This window comes from Sinohyriopsis cumingii, chromosome 12, assembly GCF_028554795.1.
Source record: "Sinohyriopsis cumingii isolate HCF-2022 chromosome 12, ASM2855479v2, whole genome shotgun sequence".
Taxonomy (NCBI): Eukaryota; Metazoa; Mollusca; class Bivalvia; order Unionida; family Unionidae; genus Sinohyriopsis; species Sinohyriopsis cumingii.
In genome coordinates, this window is record NC_142972.1 from 102,252,723 (window position 1) to 102,278,357 (window position 25,635).

Below are 25,635 nucleotides of genomic sequence, written 5' to 3' on the forward strand. Positions count from 1 at the left end.
AATTTCTAAGGAAACCACATTGCCTGGAAAGCCACAAAGAACACATGGGTTTCATTAAAATTGGCTTGACAATTTAGAAGCCACATTGTTGCAATGGGAACACCCCAGGACACAATTTTAATAAACCAAAAGTGTTTCATAAAAATAATATCCTTTCAAGTTTAATTAAGGCTGACACAGCTTTTCAAGAGTTGTTTAAACTTGGGTTTTCATACAGAAAGCAAACTGGCACTAGGGAAGCCAACCTTCACATAATATTTATACAACATGTCCTAACAAACCATTCTGCCAAGTTCAATCAAACATAGTTCAGCTATTCTAGGGAAGGCAAAATTTGCTTTTCCATCACGTGATTGATATTGAAACCATACTGCTGTTATAAGAGCATGACTGGCAAAACTTTGACAAAACCAATAATAAGGAACACTCTTACTGAATCTGATGGAAAGTGCCTCAGTCATTTTTGGAAGCAAAAATCTGAGATGTTTTCTATTTGGGTTGCTTTTAAAGCCACAGGTTTGCTAGGGGGCTGGCAGAACACATCATAAGAAGTATTATAAACAATTTTGATCCAAATTGGCCCAGCAGTTTTTGAGAAGACTAAAGCTATGCTAACAGAAAGAGCACACTGACCAGAGCACACAGAACACAGTGAAATGGCAAAAAGTCAATTTTTTTTCAGTCAGTTTTTTATATACTTTAAACCCAACATGTTTTGTTATCAGATGAGAAAAAAAAACACAACAAAAAATCTCACCTTGTGATTCAGAATACTGTATGCAATATTGCCTGTGAAGGGGAGTTTTCTATACAGCATCTCATAAAGACAGATCCCTAGAGACCACCAGTCAACCTCTGTTCCATAGGTCACATTCTGGCGTTGATTGGTTTCCAGAAGCTTTGGGGACGTGTATGGTGATATATCCTCAGGGGGTCTTATTGTCATCCTTGATGTTGTCTGTGAACAATACATTAGGTTAGTGTCCTCATTTCTAAACAGAGTACTCATTTTCAAACTTTGGATTAATCTAAAAGCGGATGAAATGAAAATTCCCTGACTTTTCCTTGATTAAACCTGTATTTCCCTGATTATATTTTGTGATAACTAAAATTTAGAATACATATAGTATCAGACAGTGGTTGCTTTAATTTCATGCATTAACCAACAATACCAGTCTGGCCTCCATTTTCACCTATAGCCATCTCAAGCCATCTTTCATTCAAAATAAATAATGGATATTGTGCATACACAGCCCATTCACATTACTTCCCTGATTATATTTTCCACACTAACTAAAACATAGAATATGCATCAGTATCAATCACTGACTGCTTTAATTTCATGCAGTGACCAACTAAACCAGTCTGGCCTCCATTTTCACCTACAGCTATCCTAAACCATCTTTCATTCAAAATAAATAATGGATATTGTGCCTATACAGCCCATTCACATTGGTGAATGTATGTGTGAATTTAGACAGACATTTATTTATATCAGGCATATTTATCTAAGATGGTTAAAGAATATTTTGTCAAACAGACTTACATGATGAAGACTTTATATTTGGCATGAAAGACATAAAACACATTACAAACATATGGGATGTTAGTTATTTCATTATAACAAGTTAAACAGCATCTTTTATACAGAAATTAACAGCAGTCATACATCCTCTCCAACATGCAGCATCTTCATACAGAAATTAACAGCAGTCATACATCCTCTCCAACATGCAGCATCTACTCATGTGTACCGTATATACTCACTTATAACACTGGTCAACAGTGAAATCATTACTGACTTGAAAAGGCCCTAATCTGTGGTATTTTGGTGTGCTGAACACGAATATAACCGTGAAAAATTTGTATTGGCTCTCGTTTTGAAGATATTCATATACCTCATTTTCTATGTTTCACTGTGTAAATTTCTCCAGTAGGACTGCAGCAACATCCGGAATAATGATGTAACATTGCATAATACCATCATGCTCACATCATCCACAGTTGATTGCATCATTTTCTGATGCAATGCAATACTAATCCCATGCGGCTGCTGAAGTAAGTTGACGTCAGCAGTGTACTATACATGTGTAGGCCTATTATACTAATGCCAGGCGGCTGCTGAAGCTGACGTAAGCAGTGTACTATATAAAGCCCAATCAGATAGGTTCAGCATTTAAAATATTTTAGACGTTGTGCGAGACAGTTCAAGCTACTGTTACATAAAACTTATTATTTTATCCATTTACGTACAATAAAGAACAGTAATGCCTCGAAAGTGTGTTAATACCGCGGACAATTTTTGCTATATTTGTGGGGAAGTGACATTTGCCAACCAGAAGAAAAGTATCAATTCTCAAGTGAAGAAGGCATATCATCTTTACTTCGGATGCAAGGTTGGTGACCAAGACAAGCCTTGGGCTCCGCATATATGCTGTGCTACATGTACAACACAGCTTTCACAGTGGTTGAATTGCAAAAGGTCATCAATGCCGTTTGCAGTCCCAATGGTGTGGAGAGAGCCAAGCAACCACCTAAATGACTGTTACTTCTGCTTGGTTCCTCCTCTTTCCGGCGGAATAACGAAGCGAAAGAAGTCGAGAATAGTCTACCCAAACATTCCGTCTGCATTGAGACCAGTTCCACATGGTGAGGGACTTCCTATTCCAGAACCTCCAGCAGAATATTCTCTTGATTCATCTGACGAAGACAAAGGTGAGTCGACCTGTTCTTCTCCTGGTCCATCAGCATGCAGTGATCCAGATTTTCACTGTGGTGCATCATCAACCCCACACAGAATAACACAGGAAGAACTAAATGACCTGATTCGTGATTTGGACTTATCAAAGAACAAGGCAGAATTGCTAGGATCAAGACTCCAACAATGGAATCTTCTAGAAGAAGATGTCACAATTACTGCATATCGAAAGCGCCACCAGCAATTGGAGCCTTTCTTCAGAAAGGAAAGTAATCTGATATTCTGTTCCGATATTGAGGGCCTCATGAATGCTTTAAAAATCACTCATGACCCACAAGAATGGAGACTATTTGTGGACTCTTCGAAACTGAGTCTCAAGGCTGTGCTTTTGCACAATGGAAACATTCTTCCATCTATTCCAGTAGCGTATGCTGTCCACATGAAAGAGACATACGATAACTTAAGGCAGCTACTGAATTCCATTGAGTATAACAAGTACAGCTGGCACCTCTGTGGTGATTTGAAGGTAGTTGCCCTTTTAATGGGACTGCAGCAAGGATATACAAAATACATGTGTTTCTTATGCGAGTGGGATAGCCGAGCAAGGGAAATGCACTACATGAGGAAGGAATGGACTCACAGGCAGAATGTAGCCATTGGAGAGAAGAATATCCAACACCCAGCTCTGGTTGAGGCTCAGAAAATCTTGCTACCACCCCTTCACATCAAACTAGGTTTGATGAAGAACTTCGTGAAAGCCATTGACCGGACTTTGCCAGCATTCCGATACCTGCATGAAAAATTCCCTCGACTCAGCGAAGCAAAGATTAAAGAGGGAGTTTTTGTGGGTCCTCAGATTCGAGAGCTTTTCAAAGATGACCGGTTCAACAACTTGCTGGAAGGTGACGCGAAACAAGCATGGAATGCTTTTCACCTAGTTTCTACAAACTTCCTCGGAAATGTTAGGGCAGAAAACTATAAGGAACTAGTAGAAGACATGTTGATGAAGTATAAGAAACTTGGCTGCAATATGTCTCTAAAGATTCACTTCCTTCATTCCCATTTGGATTTCTTTCCTAACAACTGTGGTATTGTTAGTGATGAACACGGCGAACGTTTTCATCAAGATATCGCAACAATGGAACAAAGATACCAGGGAAAATGGTCCACTACAATGCTGGCTGACTACTGCTGGACACTCCTCAGAGATGCTCCCGAACAGCTGTACAAGAGACAGGCGAAGAAATCTAAGATGTAGTCAATGACTTGATTTTTTATAGGTAGGCTATTACAGTTGACCTTTTACTATTGGAATGCATTTCGTTATGTAAACATTAATTTCTTGCAGATTACAAAAAAACTAGAGCCAATTTTGCAATTTGACTGTCATATTCGTGTTCAGCACATAAAAATTGATAAGAATTGACTAATTTTATTTCAGTAACATGACTTTTGTAAAAATTTGTTGTCCAGTGTAAGTAGAGTCTGTCTGCAAACTGCACAGACCCAGATTTGCTATCACATAATGCACTGGCAGATCTGGGAGGAAACAAAACTACATAGATCTGATCTGCAGGTGCAGCTACAGCATATCATGATTTTTGCCTTGATTTATATCATTTTTAAGTCCACTTGCAACTAACATAGTCCCTGATTTGCCATCTATGTTGTTTGTTCTAAAGAATACTCCTAACAAAGTGCATAAACCCAGATGTACTGGCTTTATATATATATATATATATATATATATATATATATATATATATATATATATATATATATATATATATATATATTCACTGTATCTTTGAGAGATCATTTGTTTCAAGAATGAAATACTGAGGACAGAAACTTCACAAAACTTGGCACAGCAAGTCAGAGAAACTAATGATGCACTTTGAATGATATGTTAGTATCAAAAGGGATCTGTGTAGAGAGAGAGAGAGAGAGAGAGAGAGAGAGAGAGTTTGTGTGTGTAAAATGTGTAGATTTTGAAAGTACAACTAGTGCAATCTTTAAGTTTAGGTTAAGGTTTTATACAACTAATAAAATTCACTAGATCTTATCATACAAGTTATTTTAGCATAACATTTTGTCATTAATTTCAGTCTGGGGATTTATCCCTTACAAATTCTATACAGAAGAAAGTATGCTGTCCAGTACTTTTTAAAAATATTTCAAGTTATAGCCTCATAAAATTATTCACTATCATACAGTATGTAATGATTTTTATATCTATATTTTTGTAACTCTTGGTACATGATTGAATCTATATTATGTGTAATTATTGTAACTCTTGGTACATGATCGAATCTATATTATGTTAATTATTGTAACTCTTGGTTACTGTGGGGTTTAACGCCACTTTTCAGCACACGATAGGCTATACATGGCGGCCAGTATTAATGGTGGAGGAAGAACCCAGGAAAACCCCAGAAAGAACCACCGACCCACGAGAAGCTACTGGCAAGCTTTCTCACATACCCACATTGGCTGAATCCGAGACTCAAACCGCCGCAGACAGAGGTGAGATGGCAGTGATCCGTAATGAAGAGCACTTTAGACCACTCGGCCACTCGGGGCCCCCGTAACTCTTGGTACATGATTGAATCTATATTATGTGTAATTATTGTAACTCTTGGTACATGATTGAATCTATATTATGTTAATTATTGTAACTCTTGGTACATGATTGAATCTATATTATGTGTAATTATTGTAACTCTTAGTACATGATTGAATCTATATTATGTGTAATTTTTGTTACTCTTGGTACATGATTGAATCTATATTATGTGTAATTATTGTTGATGACTGTAAATTGTAATGATCATCTATAATCAAGACATTAGATAGTTAATGTTATGCACAGTTATAAATTCTATGATATTAAGAGTGTAGATTGCAAAGGATCTAGAAATAGCTGTTGACGTATGTACTTATGATTATTAATAACAATATTAATAATAATAAATGTTGAAAGCTTTCGGGTAATTTCCCATTGGTTGCTGGGTTAATGTGGGTTCTTAAAAACAAGTTATTTCCCATTGGACTGATTAGGTCAGGAAGGTGTGCAAAAGGTCATATAGCTAGTTGAAGGAAAATGCATATTCACATCTATAAATAGTTTTTGACATATGTATTTATGATCATTATTAATAAAATAAATAATATAAATGTTGAAAACTTTCTAGCAATTTCCCATTGGTTGGTGGGTTATTGTGGGTTTTTAGAAAACTTTCCCCTTGGATTGGTTAGGTCAGGTAGGTGGTCAAAAGGTCATATAGCTAGTTCACACCTTTGCTTGTATATAAGTATGTTGAGCTAGAAAATTGTATTCAGTTTTATTTCTTATTTACTTGTTGTAACATCAGTCTTAAGACATTTAATGTTGTGTTTGAATATTATTTGAGAGGAAACATATTGAATTATTCAGTGGAATTACAAAGTGCTTATTGGACTAATAGTTTACTCTGGGACTATTGAGAATTATTCAAAGAAGTTCAGGACAATGCCATTTTGATACATCAGGACTGTTGGCAGACCAATGCATTTGAAACATTCTATTCTTTTGGACTTAAATAGAATGTTTTAAGGTTATTTTGGATTCAATTCATAATGCTGTAAGTTCATCTTACATTTTCATTTTATAACATTGACAATTAAATTATTTAAATTTTACAAACCTTGTTGGTTTTTTTCTTTCTGTTACATAGAGTATGACCATAAAGTCGTAACAGCAAACATAGTGCCAGAATGAAAAATCCACATCCATCAGTTTTCAGTAGTTTAGTGATTGCAAAATCCGCATCCAATTTTTTATAGTCTAGTGTTTCCAATCTCATCAGTTTTAAATAGTCTGGTTATTTAAAAATCCACATTAGTTTTCAATAGCCCAGTGACTGAGAAATCTACATAAATCAGTTTTCAATAGCTTAGTAGCTGAGAAATCCATAAAGAGATTTCAATAGCCTAGTGATTGAGAAATCCACAAAGAGATTGCAATAGCCTAGTATTTGAGAAGTCCACATCAATCAGTTTTCCATAGAATTGTGACTGAAAAATCCACAATCAGTTTTCAAAAGTCTAGTGATTGATAAAATACAAGATTTCAATAGCCTAGTGATTGAGAAATCCACATCAATCAGTTTTTTTAAAAATGCCTTAAAATGCTTGGCTGAGCGGACATATTTATCAATTCTCTTTCTACAAATATTATGCAATAATGAACATGCATTTTCTCCTTAATACATAAAGACAGACAGACAAACAGTGCAGGACTAACCAAATGAATTTGTTGACACTTCTTAGCCCTATCCTGGCATATATAGCTGGTTAAGACAATGAAGTGACACTCTGTTTTCCTAAAAATGTGTTTCTTGCATATGTTTCCCTGTCCACCCATATAGTGTGAGGTATTTGGTGTGTTAAGAAATAATTAAAACTTGGTGCAATATTATAAATTTTGCAGGGTTGCTATTTGTTTTGCTCATCAAATTGTTTCAGTTCTTTTATCCCATAAGCTTTGGAGCAGAAACTTGCTCTCTTTCCTTTGCCTGGGTGGGGCTTGGGCATGGTTTCCATTTCCACCTCAGCTTGGAGTTTTGGGTTGTACTTCCTATTCATTGGACTATTTGTCTAAGGGTCAGTTGCCAGCCCTTTTCCCTTGATTTTATTCTGTGAAGTGACTTTACCTGAGTCATTTGTTCCTGTGATTGTGGTTTGTATGTGTACTTTGTTGTTTTTGCATTTGTTCATGTTAGGACTGGTACTATCTCTGTCAAATCATGTGTTGGTCTGTAATTTCTAGCTATTCCTAGCAAATTTGGAATATAGGTCAAAAAGAAATAAAACAATGTGTGTACATGCTGTAGTCTGTTTTATGCATGCTTGATTGCATGTTTGTTTATATTTAATTGTGAACATACATTTGTTTTGGTTGTATTTAGGAAGAGGCATTTTTTAAATATATTTTTAGTTGAGTTTTTAAATTAGTTTAGAATTTCAGTAGTTAGATTTATAGATTATTTTGCAGATATTTTGTTTAGGACAGTTGTGGGAGGTTCACATTACAGTCTCTTGAGATACCTCATCCAGAGATGGCTTTCCACATTGGAGCCCCTGCCCTCCTGTTTTTCTTATATCCATTTGTTGGAGTTCTGATAGGTTGCATATATATATATATATATATATATATATATATAGCAGACAGGCATGGTGATGCATGTTTGGTGTATAGAACAACTTTTCAGTGAGCCCATGGGGCTGTATGCTATACATTATTGGGGTTTGTTCCTGCATTCCTATTCAGGTAGCTATTAACATAGCTTTATGCAGTGTTAGCTAAGTTTGGCTGATTAAGTGTATCTTGTAAGACTATGAGGAGTTTGTGGTCTGTTAAGTGGTACTTAATTAATTTGGTGTATAGTTACTAAGGAAAAAATGTGGGGGAGATTATATTCTCTGTTAAACTGTAGCACTAATTAACTCCCCCCCCCCTTTGTGTTTGTAATTTGATCCAGTAGGCATTTGTGAGAGATATCATTGCCTGGCTATGGAGGTGAAAGTTGTGTGTGTATAGTAGGGGTGGAGTGGATGGATAGGGAGGGAGATTTTGTTTAATTATATTTTTGTTGTTTCTGTTAACCATATGTTCCTTCTCATGTCAGTAGTTTTGTATATAAAGTTAATTATTTCTTTGTATAGCTTTATATCATTAATATCATTTGTGTATAAAAGCTGCATTTCATCATATTATCCTATTGTGTTTTGAATTTGGTTTATGATTTTTTTCTCCTGTGTTTCATTTGTTTTGCAGTGTAGAATTAGGTGCTTTTTAGAGTCTTGATCCTTTTACATATTGGGCAGGGGGAATGTTTTTCAGAATTTTCCTTTTGAAGGCATTCTTCCTGGTCTACCACACATCATGTAAATAAAGTAGTAGTCTTGCCTGTTTTTTCATTTCCTTAATTTAGGCCCATTTTTTCCATATTGTGTCCCAGCCAATATTGGGGTTGTTATTTTCTACTTTTTTAGATACGGTTTTGTGTATTATTTTAAATGGATATTGATATCTTTTTTTCCATATTTTCCATTTTGTGTGGACATAGTGCTTTGGATATTCTGTTATTTCTATATATTTCTGGTCTGTTTTGTAGGAGAAATCCAAACCAGCAGAGGTATATACCCTGCCATATATGTGTTGGGTGTTCTTTATGCTTTGAATTCATTCTATATAGTTCTTTATCTGCTTTACCCTGAGGTCGGGGGTGTTTAAGCCCCCTTCTGTCTCTTGAATTTTGGAGTGTGCTTGGCCAGTTGATGTATTTTTTTATATTTCCCCAAATGAAGTTATATTTTAGTGTTTCAATTTGATTTATTAAGCAGTATTTAAAATCAATTTTGTTAAATTCATACCAGATAGAACTAAAAAGGTTTAGCTATCTGGACTTTTTTTTAGAAATATTAAAAATGCCTGGAGCTCCAAATTTCACTGTGTTTACATATTTTTTTCTTGATTTGTAGGAGATTAAGATACTTGCTATTTTCACCCAAAATGATTCATAGTATTTTAACTTGCTTTTTATTTTTGTCTGGTGTAGAACCTGGATGGTTCCCTTTCCAGTTGCCAATATGTAAAACTTAGTTTTGTCATGGTTAATTTGAGAGCCTGAAACCTTGCTAAATAATACTGTTGCATCAGGATTTGGTATGATTGTTGTTCTGTTATAAAATTGGTCTGTATGTTGAAATGTTTTGCACTCTGCTACAATATTGGGAAAACTGACCCTTTTAATTTTAACATCTGCTTGTATGGCTTTACTGAGAACTTCTATTCCCAATACATGAGCAGCATGGACATGGGATGCCCCTGTCTTACTGATCTCTGTATCGGGAAGGGTTTGGTTTATGTGCCATTGGTCTGTACCATAGATGTTGCATTAGTATATAAGATTTGGACCCATTTTTGGAATTGTTGTCTGAACCCGAAACTTTTAAGGATTTCTAAAATATAATTGTGGTCAATTCTGTCAAATGCCTTTTCCTGATCTATAAGTATCATCGCACCTCCCTTTCCTTGTTGCTGTATAAGCTCTTTTGTTGATTTGATGGATAAAATCCATTATGTGTCTTCCTTTCTCACCACATGATTGATTTAGATTGACTATAGTTTCTATGGAATCTATTTGCTTGAATTTTGCTTTAAGATCGTGTAGTCAGTGTTGAATAGAGATATTGGTCTTCAATTTTTAAATTCTGTTGTTTCCCCATTGTTTTTATAAAGTAATGTTATGAAACCCTTTTTCATTGTATCGATCTTTTCACTGTTGTCAATGACTGAGTTATAAATTTCTTTTAGGGTAAAGGTAATTTGTGTTTGGAATTTTTGGTAAAATTCAGCAGTGATTCCATCTATGCCTGGTGATTTATTTTTATTTAGTTGTTCAATTGCTTTGTGTATCTTGTTTGTTTGTATGGGTCCTTCACATTGTTGTTTTTGGTGTGGTTGTAGCTGTGGGAGGTTTAGTTTTGTTATGTAATCCTTGATGGTTTATGTTGGTATGTTTTGTGTTATGTAAAAGGAGTTGTAGTATTTTTCTATAAAACTGAGAATTTCATCTTTCCTTTCCAAGATTGTATCACCTTCCTTTAGTTGGGAGATACTTCTTTCATTTCCTCTTTTTATTTCTTCTTTCCTTTATATTGTTTTTCCTATTCTAAATATATCATCATATTTTCCTGCTCTTATTTGTGCCCTGCTGTATTTATTTTCTTGAATTTGTTCTAGAATTTATTTAGTTATGTCTTGTTGCTCATTATCTGTCTCTGAGTTGTTTAGTATAATATTCCATTCATGTTCTGTTGCTTTAAGATTCTCCATCCTTTGTATAATATTCCATTCAAGTTCTATTGCTTTTAGATTCTCCATTCTGAGTATAATATTACATTCATGTTCTATTGCGTTTAGATTCTCCATCCTTAGTCTTGAGTATTTGAGATATTTGTTTTATTTTCTTTAGTTTTCTCCCTATTGCTTTTAGATTCTCCATCCTTAGTATAATATTACATTCATATTCTATTGCTTTTAGATTCTCCATCCTTAGTATAATATTACATTCATATTCTATTGCTTTTAGATTCTCCATCCTAAGTATAATATTACATTTATGTTCTATTGCTATTCTCTATCCTTAGTATAATATTCCATTCATGTTCTATTGCTTTTAGATTCTCCATCCTAAGTCTTGAGTATTTCTAAGATATTTGTGCTATTTTTTGTCTAGTTTTCTTCCTATTGTCATATATGTTACTTTTAGTTTGCATTATGTTGTCTTAAAGATTAGTGATTTCATTTTGATATTTTGGTAGCTCTAGAATTTCTTTATTCAGCTTCCATTGCCCCTTGCCCCTTGCCCATTGCCCAATTAACTGGGGTTTGTGAGCATGAAGTCTAGTGTTATTGCTTCATGATTGGCTATTTGTTGGTTCAGTATATCACAGCTTTTTATGTTTTTGGTGGATGTAGAATTTATCAATTCTTGAGGCCTAATTTATACCTTATGTGTATGATCCAGTTTTACAGCAAATCCAAAGCCAGCCAGCATGACATGTCCTCTGCAATCCAGCAAAACATTTTCTGGCTTTAAATCCCTTGAAAAGGAAATTATTGGTGATGTGGAAAGCATGAATAATAACATGGAATGAAATCATTGTGCATTTCTTTTTATCTTTGCGTCAAACAAATATTTAGATGTCATTTGATTTGGCAATTTATTTTTTGAAAACTCAAATGAATGGTTTACCGACAGATCCCATAAAACTTGTGTCAATTCACATATTAAACAGACAGTACTTAATTATATGTTTGACTAAAAATTGGTTCAATGCATGAAACACCATTCACTAAATTAAATATTCAGTGAATGATATGCTTTAAATCTGATGAATCACTAGCATAATAAAAAGGATAAATGTCAGGCAAATAAGATTTATTGTAACTTAGTTGTAATACACTTTATAGGGTAACTTTTTTCATTGGAGAGGGGTGGGATAAAATTATTTTTTTAAAATTTCTTACCTATGAACATATCCCATCAAGTGTAAATTGTGAATAGCAAGGGTTATCTCCCCCATATAGAAGCGAGCAATGTCCTCTTCTAGGTCCCCTTCAAATCTGTAAATAAGAACAAAAATTAATCTTATCTCAATGTGTCACTTACAATGATATCTCAAAGTTAGTTAAAATGATATTTCAGTGTCAATTGATATCTCAAAGTGTTTGTTAAAACTAACAGTTCAATAATATATAAAATATCAGTTAAAGTGATATCTCAAAATAACAGTTAAGTGATATCTCAAAATATCAGTTTAATGGTATCTTAAAAGTATCTGTTAAAAAGTAATAAGCATCAATTAAGTGACATCTCAATGTACATGTATCAATTAAATGAATATAAATATTACTGTAAATATATTTGCCTTAGTGCATATATCCATGATTTGATTATATGTTGTCATGCACTTGTTGGCCCAATATATTGTCATGTGATAGGTGGCCCTATACATTATCATGTTCTAGGTGGCTCTACACACTGACATGTGTCAAGTGACCCTATACATTGTCATGTGCTAGGTGGCCCTTTACATTGTCATGTGGAAGGTGGTCCTATACATTGTCATGTGCTAGGTGGCTCTTTACATTGTTATGAGCAAAGTGGCCCTATACACTGTCATGTGCTAGGTGACCCTTTTTGTTGACTTGTGCTAGGTGGCCCTATACATTGTCATGAGCTAGGTGGCCCTTTACATTGTCATGTGCAAGGTGGTGCTATACATTGTCACGTGCCAGATGGCCCTACAAATCCCAATAAGTCATCAAGATTTGCCCGTGAAAATTAAAAGCATTAACATGTTTAATTATTTAGTATATGAGGAACTATCTTCACTATGGAATTCATGTCTTCTATTTTAGTCATAGTCCATTATCTACTAATATTTCCATCCATTATTTGCTCTGCTCTTCATTTGATTTATCCTATTTAAACTTATCAGCATTTGATTTATCCTGTTTAAACTTATCAGCATTTATCTTATTTAAACTTATGCAATACATTTCCATACCCTCTATGTTATACATATCTTTACAACTACACACTAAAATGAAATACATTTCCATACCCTCTATGTTATACATATCTTTACAATTACACACTAAAATGAAATACATTTCCATACCCTGTGTTATACATATCTTTACAATTACACACTAAAATGAAATACATTTCCAAACCCTCTATGTTATACATATCTTTACAACTACACACTGAAATGCAATACATTTCCATACCCTCTATGTTATACATATCTTTACAATTACACACTAAAATGCAATACATTTCCATACCCTCTATGTTATACATATCTTTACAATTACACACTAAAATGCAATACATTTCCAAACCCTCTATGTTCTACATATCTTTACAACTACACACTAAAATGCAATACATGTCCATACCCTGTGTTATACATATCTTTACAATTACACACTAAAATGCAATACATTTCCATACCCTCATTATGACAGAAAATCTTTGTATAAAGTACTCTGTAATTAATAGTGATATACTGAGGAGCTTTCTAGTGAAGTAAGCATGACTGTACATTTGATATTGTTGATTTCTAGTGAAGTAAGCATGACTGTACATTTGGTATTGTTGATTTCTAGTGAGCATGCACTGTACATTTGGTATTGTTGATTTCTAGTGAAGTAAGCATGCACTGTACTATTGATATTGTTGAGTTCTAGTGAAGTAAGCATGCACTGTACTATTGATATTGTTGATTTCTAGTGAAGTAAACATGACTGTACATTTGGTATTGTTGATTTCTAGTGAAGTAAGCATGACTGTACATTTGGTATTGTTGATCTCTAGTGAAGTAGCATGCACTGTACATTTGGTATTGTTGATTTCTAGTGAAGTAGGCATGCACTGTACATTTGGTATTGTTGATTTCTAGTGAAGTAGGCATGCACTGTACATTTAGTATTGTTGATTTCAAGTGAAGTAAGCATGCACTGTACTATTGATATTGTTGAGTTCTAGTGAAGTAAGCATGCACTATACATTTGTCATTGATGAGCACTATAACAAAACAAGTGTCATTTTTCAAAGTAGACATAAGCTCTTGCATCATCAGTCATTGATGAGCACTATAACAAAACAAGTGTCATTTTTCAAAGTAGACATAAGCTCTTGCATCATCAGTTTGCTGTAATGTCTCTAATTTGTCACAAAACAGATATAACATCTGTTTTTTAAATGTATAATTATTTTTGTTCTCTAATATTTCATACAAAGAAAAAAAATCACTTCACATTTCAAGATTATAAATGTTATTTGTATTTGTTTTCTCAAATTTATTCTTCAGCTTGTGTGATCACTGAGAGAAACTGTAATGTGTACCATTAATTAGGTAATATTCTGTGAAATAATGCAGTCAGCATTTTGCAAATTACCTTGTCAGCATTGATCTTAAGTCTCCACAATGGCATTCCATCACCAGGTACAGATTCTTGGTATCTTGGAAAGCAAAGTGAAGCTTAGTGATCCAAGGACTGCTGGCTTTGGCCAGTACATCAAGCTCATTCAAAAGAAATGATACATCCTGACAAAACAACAGCAAAATATCAATATTTGTGTAAAATATGCACCCAAATGACAAAGACGAAAGGCCTAGATCTCATTGCAGAACAAGCTAATATATCAGGATCTATACTTTAAACATACGTAGAACAGCAAAGACCTTAATCTGCCTGTTCATTGCCTCATGATGGCATATCTTGATTGACAATATGAAAGTCTAGATCTGTCACTACATAGTTGATAGTATGAATATGAAAGTCATGATCTGTCACTGCATAACTGACAGTATGACTATGAAAATAAAGATCTGTCACTTCATAAATGACAGTGTGACTATGAACATCTAGATATGTCACTCCATAATTGACAGAATTAATATGAAATCCTTGATCTGTCACTGCATGATCATCAGTATGAATATGAAAGCCTAGATCTGTCACTGTATAATTGATAGTATGTATATGAAAGCCTAATTCTGTCACTGCATAATTGACAGTATGAACATGAAAGCTTTGATCCATCACTGCATAATTGACATTATTACTATGAAAAAGTGAACTGTTTCTGCATACTTGACAGTATGTCCATGATAATCTAGATCTGTCACTTGATAATTGACAGTATCAATGTGAAAGCCTTGATCTGTCACTGCATGATCATCAGTATGAATATGAAAGCTAGATCTGTCACTGCACAATCAACAGTATTAGTATCAATGTCTACATCTGTCATTGCAAAACAACCTAATATATCATGGGCTGTGTTTTTAACGTTAAATTATAAATACAACATCACAGACCCTAATCTGTCAGCTTGTTACACCATGATAACAAATCTTGGCCTATTTGTTCTGTAGGCTGCCAGACAAGTTTTTGAAATTATCTCAGTATGGTATTTCAGGTTTTTCATTGGCCTTGTGCATCCACAATATGCTGCTGTCAAAGGATTCAAATCTGGATGACTCTCATTGCCTTGATAATCTTGCAACAATTTTATACTTTAACAATATTTAAATGAACAAAATTATTAAAGTATGTTCTCTTGAGTTGCAAACCCACCATTTAATTAGTTCATTTGATTCTAAATGACTTCATTAAATTGTTTCTCCATGGTGTACAAGAGATAGATGGATACATTGAGAACCAGACTAGATTTTAGTTTCAATCATAAAAGGTTTTCTGTCATGAAACATTGTATTTATTGAGAAAACAACAAACATCAACTCACATATTATTCATCAGGGTTCAACCCCGCCCACCCCCACCCCCAGCATAATTTGAATAAAAATACTTTCTTGCTTTCTGAGCACTATGTCAATACACATAACCCATAGATGCAATGGCACTGTAACCTACATAAAAAATAAACATTCCGAAATAAAAATTCACAACAATTAGTGAAAAATAAATTTCGAGAAGAACTGTATAAAGAAAACAATATGGATTGAGAGTGTAAGATACGTTCAGTGGTGAACAATTTACCTGAAGACTATGATACCAATTTACTATTACGAGTTACTGACGTAACTTTAATGAAATTGTATCATTATTTGTTACTCATAACACACACACACACACACACACACAATCTTCACACCTACCTCATGATGTGCCAAGATTTTGTCCTTATGCAGAATTCTCATCGCATACACTTCTTTTGATATCTTCTTCTGAACAATATGAACCTCTCCGAACTGTCCCCCGCTGATGATATACTTGGTCTCAAAATCCCATGCAGATACTGGCAGCTGCTTGATTTTTGTAACTTTGCCATCATCTGAAAATAAAGATCATTTATTTGTATCATTTATTTAATGTCTTTACATAACAACTGGCTCACAGGACCCGGTATAGATCATGTGACAGTGATTGTTGCAGTTATCATGCTAACAACTGACGAAGTTTTGTTGGCATGCTTTCAATTTAAATATTCTTATAAATGTAGCCTTTTTAATTTGCTAATTCTCGTTAAATCTATTTGAAAGAGCTCTAATGCATTAAATTCCAGAAAAAAAATTACATCTCGTTCTTTTTCTGTTTGATATGAAATGTCGAAACATTTTGAAATTAAGCTTGTATTAAATCAAAATTAATCTCGTCTGTACAGGAAGATTTTCCACAAAAAGTTCATTGTTAGGAATATGCATCTTCGCTAATCTCCTTGCATGCATGGAATCATGAGCTTATATGGTGACATGCGCAGTTGTTAGAATATGCTGTTTGTAGAACTCAGAAACGATGTTGCCACTTTTCAACTATGGAAGTTTTACTTCAGATTATCTATGCAAGCCCAAATGTTTGATATGTACTTTTTGTGGTAGAAAGTTATGATTTTAGAAAAGGACAACACTCCTTTTGAGTTTCCAGATTTTGTATCCTTTCCTGTTGTACATTAATGTGCCTATAAGGGCTGATGCTGTGTTATGGAAAAGAGATCAGCCAAAATTCACTAAAACGGAAACACAACATAAATCTCCTTACAAGTATTATGCATTATGCACACGACATTGGTGTATATACTTGTTAGCTTATTTACCCGTTTTAAACAAATAAATACTTTGTTAAGTGACATAGTAAGCTCAGCCAATCAGATTTATTCATCTAATAAAATGTTTCTCAAAACTAAACTTTAATTATCCATGCCTTCATACCAATTTATATGAAGATCTTTTCTGAAGTAAGCCAATCAGATGTCAGTTCGCCAAAATACACCCAATCAGATTTCAGATCACCTGATTAATTTGTATTGATGCCAGATCATCTCATTTATATACATAGATTGTTCAGACGAGAAAACTCAGATGAGTTATTGATATCTAGTTTATATAGCAAGCTTGTTCAAAATCGACTGTTATACATCTTTTGATTGGTCATAATCTCAACTAATCAGATACAATTACACCACATTAATTTGCATAATTAGTTGCTGTTCATAGGTTCATAGTCAGATTCTTCAGAGATCTTTATGCCGAGACTGTGTTTGTAGTGGTGCTCATCCTCTCACTCAACCGTCCAAAACAAAACAGCTTATCCTACTAAAATTCCAAATTATGCCGAATCCTCAACTTTAGCAATACCTTCTTAAAGTTATGTTCTAAGTCGATGCTATCTTTGTCCATATATTTTTGTGTGTGTGTGATTTTGATTTTTAACGTAGCTTGAACCATTTTTCAGTCATATCGCTACGACTTTTGCAGTGTGACAGTTTATAGCGATGTTTAGCACTGGGGCATCATGCCGCAGACATGTAGCATGATGTCCCACCCAGTAACATTATCATGTCACCAGGCCGACCAGTCATAATAATAACTTCTTAATGCTGAGCGCCAAGCAAGACAGCTGTTAGTACCATTTTTATAAGTCTTTGGTATGACTTGGCCGGGGATCGAACCCACGACTTCCCGCATCCGAGGCGGACGCTCTGACCACTAGCCCACCAGAGTTGTCCATATATTGTTGCCAAATTCTCAGTAGCCAAGGACAATTCTAGTTATGATGTTAACGAATGCAACAATTTTGATGAAAATATATTTATAGATAATCCTCGACATTATTGTGGAAACAAGTTCACATCCAACCATAACCTGGTGCAAACTCAACTCATTAACAAGTTGTGACTAAACTTGATTATTTTGATTATATCAGCCAATTCACTTAATTTCATTGTAATCAGCTCGGAAATACACTACAGCTTCTTGTGTGGTAAGAAGGCAAGCCAGTTTGATGCCAGACCGACTCGTTACTATGCATATATCTTGTTCCTAGTTAAACGTATTCTTAATTGTATTGTTTTTTTTTTTTTTTTTTTTTTTAATACCAACTGAATACAATCTCTCCAGAAATAATGGCTCAACAATAAGGTTAGCAAATCACGCGATTACACATCCATTTCAAATGTACTAATCAACTTTCTGATCATATAATTTCTGAGAATTATCGATATTCAATTGTAGTAAGTTCACACTGTCTAGTGGTAAATCGCCTCACCTCATAGAGCTAGCTAGACAGATAGATAGATAGATAGATAATATCTTGCTAATAATCCATCGTATTAATCCATCTTTACCAGACCCTCACTAATATGCTTCAAGAGCAAGGTGGATTAAAATATGTCCCAAAATAAAGTCACTCTAGTTGTAACAAACAGCAATTGATGGCCGTTGATGAATCGTGTGTAACAGACACATGGCCATATGCTAAACCGGTGGTTCCCTACCTTTTTTGGTCGCGACCCCAAACAGAAAATGCTCTGAGAATCACGACCCCGTGTCCACAGACTTATACCTTTTGCCACCCTCAACACAAAAAAAAATATTTAAAAAATCCTTCCGACCGTAAAGAACCTCCTCGCGACTATGATTTGGGTTGTGACATGGGGGATGAAAACTACTGACATAATCCCTTTGGACCATAAGGCCGAGTGAACTCAACATATGTATGAATCGACGCCCGCAGAATTTATTTTCAGGGTGGTGGTGGCAGTCAGGAAGTGGTCAGCTAGATTAATTATGAACTTGTGGATAAAATAAAATTCAAAGTGACAAAACATACAGGGAGGAACTTAACTGATGTTTACAAAAAGGATAATAAAAGCCGCAACAGTATAGGTGTTTGTTGAAATCACAGATAATATTACAAGTTTCTTGAGTTTGTGCTCCTGCTTTTAAAGACAGATGATATTATAACGTTCCTGTATTTGGTTGCCTGTTTTTAACCATAGATTATATTTTACCTTTCTTGGGTTTGGGTGCCAATTTCTAAACACATATGTAAAAATGTGATTTGTTTTCTCTTACACGTGTAAATTGTTTTTTTTTTCAATAATTTTCAAACGTATTTGATCCGATAATATTATACGATATAAATCATTTTGTAATACGGATCTTTTCTCACAACGGTTTGACATAGATATATTAGTACTCAGCATTGTTGTTTTCTTTTCTCGCTATAGTCAATGAAATACAAGGCAATACAGTTGATAATATACTTACTCTTATGATATAAATATATTTAGAAGACAAAATACACATAATGCTAAGATAATGCAAACTATTTTGATCTGCAATATATAATTATAACCACATCCCACAACTATATGTCTCTTGCTGCATGATTCGCCAGATAATAGGTTGTTACTGTACTCTGCAACCGCTGCAGATTTTATTGGTCAAAATATAAGCCTTTTCTAAGTAACCAGTACGTGCGAATCTGCTTTATCAAAAGTAAATGAAATAACGACTATGTTCTTATAATGTTATTCAGTGTTACAGAATCAGCAACCTCATGTCACTTGAGATTCACATAATGTGTGTGTGTGTGTGTGTGTGTGTGTGTGTGTGTGTGTGTGTGAGAGAGAGAGAGAGAGAGAGAGAGAGAGAGAAAGCGACGTGGGTGTTCCCTTCACGAATTATGTAACAGAGGGAATTGAAAGAATCCTACATCAAAATAAACTTATCTGTCTCAGAGGAGCTGGATGTGAACGCTAGCCCTCTTTATATTGGGAGGGGTGTGTTAGGTATAATGTCTCGCAAATATGTAGCGACTTCAATACTTTTATCTCTGGCACTCCGAGGTACATTTTAAATATAGTCACTTGTGTTTAGATTTATGGGTAACAATATGGGAATAACTTAAGAATGAGTTTAACAGAGCATAAGCCCAACATCAATCATTTTGTTTTCTATAGTTTCAGCAGGTCTGTCACACATTCCATATCACCATGCCTTTGTCATTTTACTTTTGGCCAGTGCTCAGGTCTGTTTTGACGATAGTTTTAAAACGATTTACAATTTAAAGACATCGAAACAATACCAAGAGAGAATAAAAATAAAAGTGTGAAATTGTCCTGATTTTGTACTAAACGTTTTGGATTAGTATATTGCCCATAAGTTTCAATTTTCATTGAAAACGGTTTATATAGATTACAAATCCAAATTATACTTGAAAAATTAATTTATTTTAAATATTAAAAAATAAAATATTCATTATAAAATTGCCAAAAATAATACATGTCACATGTCACAGATAATTTTGCTTGCAAATTATTTTTTCATCCACTCACTGGAAACAGGGAAAGAATAAACTGTGTGTGGGGGGGGGGGGAATTTTCATGATTTAGTAATATAACTACAGGTCCGACCCTTTGGCAAGGCGAACAAGGCAATCGCTTTGGGTCCCGCGCTTATCCGCAATGCAATTTTTTTTTCTTGGGGCCCCGTGCTTATCGCTTGCTGCCTTGGGCTCAGCATGCTTCCTTGGGACCCGCACATCTTAGAGCCGAGGCTGTGTAACAAAGTCCGAATGATACGTTATGAGGAAAAGAATTTTAATTTTGCCCGAAGTAATTACAACTTATGAAAATTTAAATTTATCTCTTTAATATGTTAATAAATTGTTACATGTGTTACATGGGTCCGTGAAAAAAAGTTATGATCCATTTGCTAATAAAGTAGTGAATGTTACAACTCTCGTCATTCTTCTTTCTGCATTTAGCGCTCTATTTTTAAACATGGCAACGCGTTTTACCCTAGTTGTTGATGACTTGAAAAAATGTATGCATTTAAAAAGAATTACAATTTAAATTACTGGTATAACAGAAAAGAGTAAAATATGAGAAATTTTTATATGTGATAAAGAATAGAGATAAAAATAACACATGGTTAGAAACAAAAGTTTAAATCTGGTAATACATGAAAACAATTTTTTGGGGTGGGGTGGGGTGAAAATTGTTACATTTTTAACAAATAAAATCATTATTGATCAATTTTTTTTCTCCAAACAATACTAAATACCTATCTTTTTTTTAACACCATTCTTATCTAATTGTTCAAATAATAAACAATCTTGAACTTTTTCAGAATGCTATGGGCTGTCTATGACTTGCGGCATTTCGGCATAAATTCATCTAAAAAAAAAATAACTACTGTCAAAATAGAAAGGAGTACATGTGCGTAAACCTCCATATGTTATAAAGTAGCTCTTTATTACTTGATATAAAAAAATCAACCTGGAGGTATATATTCAAATAATATGCAAGTTACACAGGTAGAACCAGCTCATGCCCAACAGGTGCAGCATGTGCAAGCGGTTTTCCTTTTTTTTTTTTTTTTTTGCACACTTACCACCATTTACCCCTCCCCGTACATGTTGCCCTGTTACAACCGGTTTCTCTCACCTCTGTTGAACTCTGGATCTTCATTATTGCTGACTTTTCAAATACGTTTATAGCTCTATTATGTTCGTGTTTTGATTTAATCAGTTGTTCACAATTCATCAACGCTTTCATTTTGTAGACTATTAGAAACCCTGGGTGTTCGCTGAGGCACTTTTGCACCTATTTATCATGTAAATGTATTTTACCAACTAAAATGTGTTAAAAAATAACACCACCACCACCCCACCCCCGCAGATTTGTTCAACTTGCAATTATGTGTGCGTTTATGAATTTGCTAGAGATCTGTGATTATGTACTGATTATCTGGGGATGGTGAGGGGAAGATACCTGTCAACTCGAGTAATCAGCTAATTCTAGCAGCATACGTCATAATGTACAGCATTAATATGACTTTACGACAACATGGATTAAATTCGTAATATGGACCCCTCCAAATTTCCTAGCAATTAGGTGTACGTATTAAGTAATTTGAGATATAAATATATCTTTGTGTTGGTTGTTTGGATCCTGTTTTGTATTGTAAGCGTGAAATACAAATGTTCGGCTCGAAAAGGCTTACCAATAAGTCATAAATGTGAAACAAGTGAGAGAAAAAAACTTGCATGTGTGAAATAGATTCGCGATGTGTGGTCATTAAGTGATTACTGAAAATCATTATTTTCGAGATTAAGAACCTTTCAATAGACATCGACTGTTGTCTCGAGGTCTTTGAAACTTGGAGAAAACAGCAGTCCTAAGTTAAGCATTTGATATTGGCAGATTATTTTTAGACATTAGTAGTATAAATAAGTTATCTCAATATTTTCGATCAAAATTTAGTTTTAAAAATGACTTGTGTAAGTCCGACTAATGCCTGAACAAACACTACCGATAAGTTTGTAGTTTGTAAAAATAATTTTACATTGGTTAGATATACAACGTTACGCTTCGGCGAAGACAAATACGTAAACACAGACGCACACACACATACACACACACACACTGAAAAATGAAACTTGATTGCTATATAGCCGCCAAAATCTATTGATTATTAAAAAAGTACAACGATTAAAATTCGGTTGAAATAATTAGAAGGAGTGAATAAAGAGGGTTTGAGCGCATGGTCTCGTGGGGGGGGGGGGGGCTCGGTACATACTCAATCATCAATTTCATTAAGTAAATATTTCTTGTGTTAAAAAAATACTTGTGTGAATTCTTCTTTTATTCAAATTTGAATTTTATAAGGTGCCATCACTGATTCGTTTTTTATAAAAATAAAAATGTATATTTGGCCATTCATCCACGTCGATATTATTACCACATACAATCATCGGTTTTATTTTTATTTATTGATTTATTTATTTATGCAGTAAGTGGTCATTCATAAACACGCGCATTTCTTAATATCTACGCTCGTCGCGGGATTTTCTGATGCAGGCACATACAACTTTACAACCAGACCCGGGGCGTCCGCCTAGAAGACGCCACCTGCGTCCTATACCCAGTAACATATTCGCCATTACCTCATACTGCGGCGAGTGGATGTATCTATGAAGTAATATGTATGGCTGTTCATTTGGTGCCGGTCATGTACATGTAATACACATGAACCCACAAGGCAAGCCAGCTGGATGGGCATAATGGACTAGGTATTACGTAAGTAAATGGTAGTCTGGTTATGTGTATATGGTGACGGAAGGGGTGTTTATATAAATAACAAAATTTTCACAAGTTGCTTTTCCGTGAAAAATGTGTATCGACCATGAAAAGTGTCACTTTCTTCACGAAAATAGTAACTTTAAACGTTCATGCCAGCTTTTTACAAGAAGAAAAAATATTTTAAAAAATAAAATAAAAAAATCCTGAAACAAAATTACTTATTGCGTGAGGAAAGAGTGCAGTCTTAATGCAAGTCTAATATAGCTCTACGTCTTTCGTCTTTGTGAACAAGTAATAATCTTCATGAAATTAGGTTCTTGTTTCATGATTCTACGGAACTCGTTTCTCAGTTATAAAAAAAATCTTTGACAAATTCAGCCAGAGTAAAAATATCTACGCGAAATATTAATAACATTTTTAATTATAAGTAGTATTAGCTAAACAAATCTTCATTACAAATTTGAAGAAGAAAAAAGATGAGAAAAAAATCTAAGTTTGTTTTGGTGAGAAACAACGACGTTAATGACGAGCTACTTCCGGCTGATGGATTCTGCTAGAAAGGGTTTGTGACCGTAATGGTGAAAATAAAGGTTAATTCGCCATATAGGATTCATCCGAAGGTCGTCCGAGAGTTATGCGTTGGTACGTTACTGTCTTTTGAATGGATATATGTAGTTTTTCAGTCTTCTTGCGATTCTGAAGGGATAAAAGACGTGTGAGAAAAGTCTAATCCAGCGGAGGGTTGTGGTCACGCTTGCACTCCTTGCATTAAGTTATAGTACCGATAAGGTCATTTCATGTTGTCAGAGGTTTTGTCCTACTTTATTGATAAAACTTCAGACTCCTTTGGTTAAACGTACAAAGTATCCTTTTTAGGTCAGTTACCTCCACCATTTTCCGTTGATGTATCACAATTGGTTAGTTGGCATTTACATACTAAGGGAGGCAACTCATGAAATTCAATCGATATCGTTAGGACAAATCACCATATCCATTTGATCCACCAGGGTTTAGATATGGCTATATTATCGGAACTTTGGTTAGCGAAGATGCATCGCAAACTTATGGGACAATTCTACAGAGCATATCTTGTATGTATGTTGCTGTCTACCGTTTTGACATGAAGGCAATACTCTTAATATTTTGAAAGAAAGAAAGAAAGAAAAAAAGAAGATAAAATATTAAAATTCCTTTAAAAAAAAGACATACATATAAAAAACACAGCTGAAAAATAAAAGTGGAAGACTACTTACATTTTTTGATAAAATCATCTAGACGTTTTTTCAGCAGATGATCAAATTTTCCAAACCGCTGTGTTAAGGATTCTTTGTCTGATGTGGCCTTAATAAAATAAATGAGGAAATATATTTAATAAAATTTAATAATAATAATAATAGTAATAAAGTATAGTTCTTGACATATAGTTTGTGACTTAATTGTAGTTTTCTGGGTAAATGTCTGTTTACGGCTAGAAATTCTTTCTCTTTTCATCCATCGTCATCATTTTGTATCTCTCTTGCTGAATGTTTCATCGCAAATTCATTTACCGTGCAATGTCCATAATACGCCCGATATAACAACACTATTTACCTTGCCATTGCATATATTATTTACCTTGCCATTGCATATAGTATTTACCTTGCCATGCTTATAATATTTACCTTGCATGCTTATAATATTTACCTTGCCATGAATATAATATTTACCTTGACATGCATATAATATTTACCTAGCCATGCATATAATATTTACCATGCCATGCATATAGTATTTACCTTGCCATGCATATAATATTTACCTTGCCATGCTTATAATATTTACCTTGCCATGCATATAGTATTTACCTTGCCATGAATATAATATTTACCTTGCCATGCATATATTATTTACCTTGCCATTGCATATAGTATTTACCTTGCCGTGCTTATAATATTTACCTTGCATGCTTATAATATTTACCTTGCCATGAATATAATATTTACCTTGCCATGCATATAATATTTACCTTGCCATGCATATCATATTTACCTTGCCATGCCCAGTTAAATTAGACATATGTAAAACTAATGAAAACTTGATCTCCAATTTGAAAAAAAAAAAAATCCTTGAATTGACAAAGTAATCAAGCAAGTAAACTACTGACCTTGAAAGATCAAGTAATTTTTTTTATTCGCAACTTAATTTAACAGCTCAATTTACCTTTAGTATTTCAACTCAGCAAATTTTGAGTTAGTTAGGGTTTTGGGTTATTAAAACATTTACCTCTTTCTCCCTGCCCGATTGCTTTCAGATCAAAGGTTTACAGAAAGTGTCACTTATTAAATCTTGTATAATGTTATACTCCTTTGCCTCCGGTACAAATGTAAAATTTCCAATAAATATTGAGTTAAGCCCGTGGGTGAAAAACACAAGATTTGTCACCCCATCGATGTACTTTTTTTCGTTATTTATTCAGAACAAACAAATTTTCTTTTTTTT

General features: G+C 34.2%; 1 protein-coding gene across 1 annotated transcript in view; it reads right to left on the reverse strand.

The window, feature by feature from the left end:
• Positions 1-550: 550 nt before the first annotated feature.
• Positions 551-25,635, reverse strand: part of LOC149787122 (serine/threonine-protein kinase Genghis Khan-like) — a 63,233-nt gene continuing 38,148 nt past the window's right edge. The window contains exons 3-9 of the mRNA XM_089976047.1: positions 24,411-24,498; positions 15,947-16,122; positions 14,220-14,368; positions 11,778-11,873; positions 11,257-11,350; positions 9,579-9,703; positions 551-992 (exon numbers count right to left, since the gene is read on the reverse strand). Of these exons, the coding sequence (XP_089832173.1) occupies positions 722-992; positions 9,579-9,703; positions 11,257-11,350; positions 11,778-11,873; positions 14,220-14,368; positions 15,947-16,122; positions 24,411-24,498 (999 nt within the window). The 3' untranslated portion in view covers positions 551-721. The remainder of the gene's footprint in view (positions 993-9,578; positions 9,704-11,256; positions 11,351-11,777; positions 11,874-14,219; positions 14,369-15,946; positions 16,123-24,410; positions 24,499-25,635) is intronic.